The 10,000-nt window shown below is 39.8% G+C and overlaps 2 protein-coding genes across 2 annotated transcripts in view; one reads left to right on the top strand and one right to left on the bottom strand.

The window, feature by feature from the left end:
• Nucleotides 1-4,360: 4,360 nt before the first annotated feature.
• On the top strand, nucleotides 4,361-5,861 carry LOC137996810 (uncharacterized). The gene has a single exon (XM_068842397.1). The coding sequence runs from the start codon at nucleotides 4,429-4,431 to the stop codon at nucleotides 5,353-5,355; it is 927 nt and encodes a 308-aa protein (XP_068698498.1). The 5' UTR covers nucleotides 4,361-4,428; the 3' UTR covers nucleotides 5,356-5,861.
• A 3,283-nt stretch (nucleotides 5,862-9,144) lies between these two features.
• The window catches only part of LOC137996801 (transient receptor potential cation channel subfamily A member 1-like), a 15,157-nt gene continuing 14,301 nt past the window's right edge, over nucleotides 9,145-10,000 (bottom strand). Inside the window, exon 10 of the mRNA XM_068842386.1 lies at nucleotides 9,145-10,000. This exon is cut by the window's right edge and continues 1,393 nt beyond it. The gene's annotated coding sequence lies outside the window, so the exon portion shown is untranslated.

Here is a 10,000-nt window from a genome sequence, read left to right as displayed (position 1 = left end):
TCATCAATTCTAATTACTACATCGTCACATTGGGCAGATAGCCTTTGTCTTGATCCAATAATCATTAGCTCAGTTTTAGCAACATTTAGACTGAGCTTGTTAGCTTTCAGCCAACTGCTAAGGTTATTTAATTCAGGGGTTAGAGCTACGTAGCTTAAGTTCTGTTAACGTTTTAGCAGATAAACACATTTTTTAATAGACCTTTTTACCGATGCGGCGGCCATTTTGATTTCTATTTTTTCGAAAGACATTATGGGATGCTCAGGGGGCAAATTAATGTGTATTTGCCCCCTGGGCATCCCATAATAGCTATTGGAAACAATAGAAATCAAAATGGCCGCCGTATCGGTAAAAAGGTCTATTACAACGAGCGTAGATGGACCCGGATGAACTTATAACCCTCAATGTAAAAATTGCCTGTCACTACTATCTACTCATCACTAGACCTGCGTGGAGTTGGATATGCCTTTTTAGATAGAACACTTGGAGATCACCAGTTTTATCTCATTAATTGGGGCCCTTCAAATTCCTCAAAATAGACTGTTTAATTTGCACAATTTCATTCTCCACAGACTGACAAAATGAAAAGTGAAATTGTAACCACCATTGTTAAGGAATCATGCACACAAAGAGTCATATGTACTGCGAGTAATGACATCACGTGATCGGGTTCACAAGCGAGCTAAACTATATGGTTTATCCGAAGACTGGACCGAATATAGGCAATTACGAAATCTTGTGACCGGCATGAACAGAAAAGCAAGGAAGATACATATTTACACCAAGTTGAAGGAAACTCGTGCTAGGCCTAATTTTTTTTGGAATACATGTGCGCTCCGTAAGGTCATTCCGGGTAAGAATAATTTCCGATCGGTGAAATTGAAAAACTGGTGATCAATAGAAGGAGGTTAAGGACAAACAAGACATAGCTAATTCATTGAATGAGTACTTTACTACTATAGCCTCTTCTCTGCTATCTGGTCGCCAGGCTAATACTACCGCGAATTCCTCACCGTCAACTTGGCTTCAGGTGTACCTGACACCGACGCTGCATTTACGTTTCAACTCGTGAGTGACGAGGATGTTTTAAGGCTCTACGAACAATGGACGTAACAAAGGTCGCAGGTGCAGACAAACTTCCTGCTAAGATTTTGAGGATTGCAGCCCCTAGGCCTTGTATAAGCAGGAACATAGCACACTTACTCACTGCGTCTTATCAGAATAGACATCTTCCACTGTCATGGAAGGTCACTGTCATGGGAGGTTCCCTTACCGGAGCGTGACAACTACAGGCCTATATCCATTCTCCCAAATGTCTCTAAGGTTCACGAATTCTTTGCAAACTTGGATCTCATGCAATATGCGCGAGAAGCAGACCTTATTGGTCAACATCAGTATGCTTATGCACGGAACTCATCGACAACTGTGGCCCTGATTCTGCTGATTAAAGCTGTTGACTCGTGGAAATTAGCCATCGATCGCGGCGAAAAGGTTGTAAGTGCCTTTCTTGATTTAAGGAAGGCGTTTGACATCATAGATCATAACACCCTTTTACACAAAATGGGGAACAACGGTGTAACTGGTTTTAAGCTCAAATGGTTCAACAGCCATTTGGATGAAAGATATCAATACGTGAACTCTGGTTGCGAAGAATCAAGTTAGAGGTTGATTACTCATGGTACCCTGTTTAACATCCATGAAATTATATATATATATATATATATGCAAATTCTGCCGGATCACTGAGGTACTTCTGTGCGCGGACGATACCGATTATAATTAACAATTATTCACCTCAGTGTCGTTGAATAGTGGTGGATATAAATAGCGGACCAAAGAGTAACTTTATTTTTGACAATATACCGCAAAAATTTGATCAAGGGCTGCCCGATGAGTTGTTGTTGTTGTTTTTTTCCAGTTTACAGTGATGCACTGAGGAGGCAAAAGAAATGCACCCATCAATGCTAAGCCCCAGGGAGAGGGTTTGGGGGAAGCGGAATGACCCAGGGAAATTTGACATTTTTATAGAAGCTACAAAAATTCAAATTCCCTACCCCCGGGCACCATCAAAACAAGACGAATAACAGCCCGCTTTTGTATTCAATAAAACATGCAATGACAGAGAAGAAAATTCTTGAATACATACGTGTATGTAAGTAAACAAAAATCAACATAACCACAAAAGATGTAGAAACAAGCACTATTCTACTGGTAAACACGCTCTCGCCAGGAACGTGCTCCCGTCAAACAACACGTTTTTAACCAAATAACAAATATTTCCGTGAACTTGTCCACAGACACAACACCATGGTTTACGGCTTTAGAAACAACTCAATGACCCTCAAGTTCTGAAAAGCACGACCCGTTTCCCGTTTAATAATCGCAGCAGCGGGTACGAGAAATTGAAAACCGCGAGATACAAAGAACGTGACACGTCACGCAAAAGGAGAAATAAAGGCTCATATGTTTCCCAGTTGGTTGTTATGTTACAGCTTAAAGGAACCTCACAGCCAAACATGATATATCTAAATTCCATTTTACAGACTATCCTTTTCTGGTTTTATTCGATCCTATACTAGAAAGAAAGTCCTATCCATTACCAACAAGTATCGTAAGGATCTAATTGAGCATTATTTTTAGTCCAAAGCTTCTCCTCGGCCACGGATTCTCTCAATTCACGTGCCGTGTGTTTCCTTATGTTGTGACTCTGGATCGGCCAGAGGAATCATTTTTCCGACTCCAGGGTACATAACATGTCAGTCGACATTCGTCGCCTACCTTGAAAATTAACGTGAGGCAATAAGAAGAAGAAAAAAGCATTTCGTAATCTTGCTCATATCTTAATTAATATTCAACGCAAGGACTCAAAGCTCTTGCATTTTCTCACCGCAAATCATCCACAATTAAGAACTGACAGAGAAGGAATGGAAAATAAGCCATTTCAAACTACTCTGAACCGTTTGTCACATCACTGAACGGTAAGCTGGACCGTTTGCCGTTTCACTGCATATCATGTCAAAGTATGCTGATCCATTCAAGGCTTGACTTTGTCATTTTGACAAGGATAATTACACCGGTGGTCTTTGGCTGTGACCAATTCTGTGTTAACTGCGATGATTGCATAAGGTGACTGATCCATTTCATTAAACACTTAACCACTCGTGTTTTCACTGAATCAATTCACCAAGGGTATCTACACAGTTTCTGAATTGTCTAAACCATTTAATGTTTATTTATTTCATTTCACAAAGGGTGACTTCTGTGACTTGTCCATTTGTGTTTTAAATACATCTTTTCAAATTCTGATAAACCGTTCTACAAAGGACAATTAAACCATTCCGGTTTATTCTTAGCCATTAACTAGGCTTGTATTTTTGGCGGTGACGGCTGCTGAAACATTTTGTACCTCAATATCAATTCACAAACGCGCTTATACATTCTGTACCTCGATATCAATTTTCCACCGTGATGAAACATTCAGTTGTACCTCAATACCAATTTGATAAAACATTCTAAACCTCGATATAAATTCATTACCGTGATGAAACATGTTTTATCACGGCATTTAATTCATTATTGAGATCTAAAATGTTTCATCGCGGTTGTGCATTGATATCGAGGTACAAAATGGTTCATCGAGGTGAAAAATTGACATCGAAGTCAGGATATACGTAGGCAATAACAATTACGTCTTGAAAAACTTATACCAAGGCTAAATATAGTACTTGTGTTGTTACAAGATACGAAAATAAATAATTTTGAAACAAACGACGCGTCCTACTATGATCGTAGAACCGAAATTCTTAAAACAGTTTAACTCAGTCCCAAAGACATTTCACCGAAGATTATCGTTGGGTGCTCTTGATATTTGACTTAATCTTAGGGCGCGTTCGATTGACGCTATTCCGGAATAAGAATACGTGGAGTGATGATTAAAACGGTATGTTTGGCGCGTTTCGAAGCCACAACGATAATAAAAATATGTTTAAAATAGCATTTTAGCAGATGTTTGACAGTTTTGATATAAATGATAATCTCCCTGAAAACGAAGGATTTCAAACTTACATTCCATGTATTCCTATTCCGGAATACAGTCAATCGAACGCACCCTTAGGCATCCTTTGATGTTTTATTGCCTTAACTTTAGTTTTTTTCGAGGCTTTTTTTTTCATTATTTGTTACTTCTGCGGATAAAACTACACATTTGTTTTCCCATTTCCAATTTCCACGCACTTGACTACAATTACATCCAGCTTCGTCATCAACTTATGTCTTATGCAAATTGCGCCATACATTGACGTACATGGCCATTAGCTGCCTGCGCACAAATCACGTATATGTGACTCATAAAGAACTTCTTGGTTTTGATCGCGGTAGTTTGCAACGCGCAATTGTAGTGGAAGCACGAGCATTGTTGCTCTCCAAATAATGGAACAATATGAAGTCGAGTGTATGGGTTTCGGGCTCGCTTTTTTTCTGCTCTTTGGTCTGACTGGTGGCGGTGTTGCTCTTATAGGTCTTGGCAGTCAATGGCCACTAGAAGCGCAACCCAGTAAATACAGGGATTTGAATGTTACCCATAGTTACTGGTCAGAGGAAGATTGGCTCAGCTGGTTCCAGGAGCAGCGTCAAAAGATTGTTTTATTAACCGCTGGTCCCCCGCTCATCCTTATTGCTTTCGGCCTTTTTTTCAGACCAATAATGATTTACCAACAACGCGTTGTAAACCGACAGCAGGGTATTAATGTTCCAAATTGTAAAATTTCAGTCAGGAAAAATGCCCTAATTTTTGCAACCGTCGTGTTATTGTCGATTGGTTTGGCGCTGACCGTGGTTGGAAATGTGGCTCCGGCGTCTTTCTGGTTACTTAGAGGATGTGAAATTTGCAAGGAGAAGAATTTTCAGTTTCAGCGAAAACTAAAGATTTGTCGAATTATCGGTCCACTAGCCATAAGCTTTGGTATATTGTTACCAATCGTTTGCATTCTCTATCGTCATGTGAAGAAGAAGATCGGTGACGACGAAGATATCAATGGACTAATTCGCCAAATGTTGTTAAAATATTTATGTTGTATGCGAACTTGCTCTTCCGAGCTTGGAGACTTACCAGCCGATCCTGTAACAGGGTCTGACCCGAGAAACTCAGCACAGCAACCCAAGGGACAGTGTTTGCATCCAATAGGTTCGGCACAACCTTCGCCAACTCAATACCGTAACGCATCACCACAGCTTGGACAGAGTTATCAGCCAAACAGAGCCGAATTGCCTCCTCCATCGTACGAGAGTGTTGTAAACCAGAACTTAGCTTTGCCAAGTGCTCCACCCGTAGCAGTGGTGGATGTAGGAATATTTTAGGGGGATGGGGAGGAGGGGGGGGGGGGGGGGGGGGGAATTGAAATAATCGAAATATATGTTGTTATTATGTAGCTGAATTTTTCCCCCAACAGCGCGCGCTCTCATTTTTCGAGGTCACATGACATCTACCAATAAAACTGTTTCCCACCAAACGTCGCTGAGCGGGCAACATTGAAAAATCTATGATGTCTTCGAATCTCATCAATGTTTCCCTAGGCTGCGCCTCGGGGAAACATTGAGATTCCCGGGAAACAAAATTAACTCTTTCCCTCGGGACCACTTATTAAGTATTTATGGTTTAATTTTGTTTTTGGTTTGAAAAGTTCATTCTTTTTTTCAAACCAGTTTGATTTTTTTAGAACATTGCCCATTTTAACATATTTAGATATCCTTCTGTAATTACTTTAATATGAGTATGTATAAAATAAACTAGAGAGAAATCATTTGAATATTATTATGATAGATTGTTGTCGCTGATGCTATCAAATAAAATAATGATATTATTATGTATTGCATGTGAACAATAATTTTTAGTGTTTGGGGTTAAATTCTTAGCTTAGTGGTGAGGGTTAGGCACTTAATACGTGGAATGCCGAAGGCATCCACGTCTTAAAACCGGGCTGGACTCTTTTTTTTGTTGGTAGTCACAAATGTGCATACCCCACGGATATTGAATTAATCTCCGATCGGGTGGACTGATTTATATTCCCTACGGTACTTCCGAACTTCCCTGCCCCGAGGAGAACTCCTATACCTCCCAAGCCATCTCTCTGCTAGCGCGTTAGACCACTCGGCCACCGTGACACACTTCCGTCAATTTGGTGAAAGCAAAGATTTATAATAGAAACTTTGCGCCCGCCATGATTGTTTCAGTATTAAACTATTCGATAAAGTGGATAGATGCTTTTTCTTTGAGAAAGGCAAGCTTTAAAGGTAAGGAGAATTTTCTACGTTATTTCTAGATCTTGCTTCGTACTTGTGTGTTCCACTGTGAACATTATTATTTTGCATACAACGAATACTTCATTAGAAGCATTTTGCATAGAACGAATACGTACTCCAATATTTCTTGGGAACCAGTTTGTTCGCCGTTGTGACGTAGAAAGAAAATAAGAAAATAGCTTTGAACGGCCAAACAAGATAAAAAATGAAATCAAGTTTAAAAAAAACGAATTAGCTATCGCCGTCACGGGGACTTCGCAGCCGTCTCCCATCCAAGTACTAACCTCATTCGGAGGAGCTTAACTTCAGCTGACACTTGGACTAGCATCAACGATTGTGATCTTTATGTTAAATTCGCACATAGATCTTGTCGAACTTTATAACACTTGAAAGAAAAAAAAACGCACTAACAAAAACCAGGTGTTATGCTGTCATTTTGTCACAGATGTATCCTTTGTTTCGTGAGTTGTCAGTAAACACGCAAGGTATAACTTGATCACAGGCGGCCGCTAAAATCGATGTCACTTCCGATTTTGCGATTTTACTTGTATGACCAAAAGTACGATAGAAAAATTGAACTCTGATGGAACGTAACAAAAATCTCCCGAAATGTTTTTCGCTGATGGCAAATTGTTTTATTCTCGATCGACACTTCCTAAAAGTTCCTTCTGCTCTCCTTAAAAACTACATATTAATATTTATTTACTTTTTCGTCAATATTTGTTTTGCATAAAGCAGGCTAGCAAAATCTGTACCTTGCTTTGTTCGCATTTTTTAGCGTTAAAATAGAATTTTTGGGCGTATGTTCCTGACAGCAAAAGTCGCATATTTTAACGTCCCCCATCCAGATACTAACCCCGCTGGAAAAGGAAAAAAATTTCAGAGTACACGCTTAAGCTTGTGGTGAAAAAGAAGTTGTAAATGATCAACATATCGGCTTTGAAGCCAAATGTTTCTCGATTTCCTGTTATTTTCTTCAATCGTTCTGGGCTTAGTATTTTACTGAACCACATGTCTTTTTAGAGGGTATATAGCAAAGATGTCTACCATGGCACCGTAATGATTTACGATACCAAACAATGTCGTGTACTATTAGAGCTACATATTGTGCAAGGATTTGAATCTCCTGGAAAAAACAAAACGCCGCTCAGTTGACAGTTATCGAAAAAAACACTGTCAAGTTACTGCACTACCACACGCAATGCGTTCTTACTTTAAGAAATATCCCGTATCTCCTCAATTCTACCCCCCCCCCCCCCACCTCCAGACTAAAAATCCCGTATCCCCACAATTTTTTTACCTAATTATCCCGTATCCTGATCGCTTCTCCGGCTTTTGGCTAAGATTAGTTTCTTGGCCAAGGACTACGGTCAAGTACTATTGTACAACGTACGGTACTTTTTCAGTGCCGTAAGGGGCAGGCACAGAACAGTTTCGGCTGTTTGTCTGTTCTCTGGAAAACGATGACAAGGGTTTTTTGGGTTTTTTGTTCAGCTCGAGTGTAGAATCTGGACGAACTGTTGTAGTTTCTGATAACTATTTACTACTTGTAGCTTTTGTTGAATTTTGAATCGATGATAGAGACAGTTTTGGCGATCTCAATCCGGACTGGACTACTGGATTTAAGGATTTTTCTTAACGAGATTTCAAGTTATTGTGGAACGTTTGGTATCAAGTTACTGAAATCAAGATTATGGAATTGTAAAATTAGAACTTTGGACTGGACTATACAACACGCAATTACGGAATTTTTGAGCATTGAGAGAAATAGAGCACGGATGTTGTCTTCGCCACGGCAAATTTATACAGTTTGCAAGGAACTAAACCAGGATTACAGAACCAAACGTCGTTTACAGGGCCCGGTTGTTCGAAAGCCAATTACCTTAATCCAGGATTAGCGTAAACTTTTGTTTCATGTTTTCAACTTTTTGGTTACAGTTTCCTTTGCTTATTTTTGTTTTTCAAGATTGACTTCTTCTAATGTAAAGTTTTTCTGAATATCAGCCTTGAACAGCATTTGGGAGTAGAGGATAAAACTCGTTTTAAAACCCAGTTTCTGAACAACTGGCCCAGGATGATAAGTTGTTGAACTGTGATTTGTAATAAGTTTTTCGGATGATTTAAGGCTGATCCTGTAATTTTTGGATGAAAGGAGTTAACGAAGCAAGTAAAACTGTAGGATTTGAATTAAGTCTCCTTCCAAAAAATAAATAAATAAAAGATCCCGTATCCTGATAACCTGCTAATAGGGCTTCATTGTTTGCATTTGCAAATTTAGTAACATTAGTAATGAGTTTTTACAACAAAAAACTTTAAGTTATATTACAGATGTATCTTTCTAGTAATCTTTCGCCATTTTCCGAAGTCTACCTGTACTTGAAGTTCACTGTAACTGGACAATTTGTGTTAACTGTTTGCGCATTCCACGGATACGCCCTTGTAGGCGTCTTGTTTTGAATGGTTAGCTTTCATGTGAGGTTAGGGACACTGCCCGCATTTTAGTAGTTAGGGTTGAGCTCTCAATTAGGTTTACACACTTATTTAAACCAGTTAGCATCTCAGGAGGTGTATGACAACTGCTGGAGAGGATCAGGGAGGGTAGGTGAGTAGAAGGGAAGAAAAGATCTCTAGTTTTTTTTTCCAGACTCCCTAAAAAATAGAGCCCCCATTTTTTTAACTACACCCCCAAAAAAAATTTTAACTGGTTTGAAAAGAAATGAACCGGTTTAAAAAATTCAAACCAAGAACAAAATTAAATCACAACATATACTCCGACAAAAGTCCAGATAGCTTTAATAGGGCCTGTTTACATGGAGGGAGAGTGCTCCGGCTAATCGGGCTACCGGGCTAGCCTTTACGTGCAACTCACCTAACCGGGATAGTCAGTGGCCTGCATGGGCTATGTTTTGAGAGGCCGCTAAGCACAACAAACAAAAAAGCCAACAAAAGAAACTTTTTGGCGGTAAGTTATAGGACTGCTGTTTTGCACTCCGCTGAGTCAGTGTGATCACCTGAAGCATGTTTTCGAGGTTTATCTCACCTCGGCTGGCAGGGATTGCCCGGCCGCGGTACGAACCGTTTACATGGCAAAAAGCTAACCTGCCTAGCCGGTTGGCCCGGGCAAGTAGCCGGGGTGGCCTTGGTAGGCGGGCTACCCTATCTAGCATGTAAACGCTTGAATGCGTTTTCTAACGAAACGCATGAAAAGTTAGCCCTCCCAGAGTAGCTCGGTTAACCGGGTAACTTGAGTTAGCTGGGGCACCCTCCCTATATGTAAACAGGCCCTTAGGATACCGTTTTGACTTTGTTTATGTTTTGCATTAATAAAAAGTTCGCCTCAGGTAAACAGTATCTGTGCCACCAAAAATCATCAAAAATAAAAATACAATACTCTGTTGCAAAAGTCGAAAATAAATAGCTTTCTTCGTTACTTTTATGAATCGGGGTAATCATATACTCGGTTGGTTCCATAATACATCCTATGCGAAGAGAGAGGCTGTCCAGATTTGAAATAATAAAACTTTCATATTGTACCCTTCCAGGGAGGGTTTTTACTTCTGATTTGTCTGAGTAAAAAAGCCTGTAAGACGATGGCAATGTCGAGGAAATCATTTTATTGTAAAAGTGGTAATGCTTTTCCAACAGCCTTCTTTAGTAAAAATTCTCCGAATTAAATTTGGGTGAAATTCTCACTGGGAGTGTG

This window comes from Montipora foliosa, chromosome 3 (assembly GCF_036669935.1).
Source record: "Montipora foliosa isolate CH-2021 chromosome 3, ASM3666993v2, whole genome shotgun sequence".
Lineage (NCBI taxonomy): Eukaryota > Metazoa > Cnidaria > Anthozoa > Scleractinia > Acroporidae > Montipora > Montipora foliosa.
Note: the sequence above shows the minus strand (reverse complement) of the source record. Positions and strands in the feature narration are given on the sequence as shown.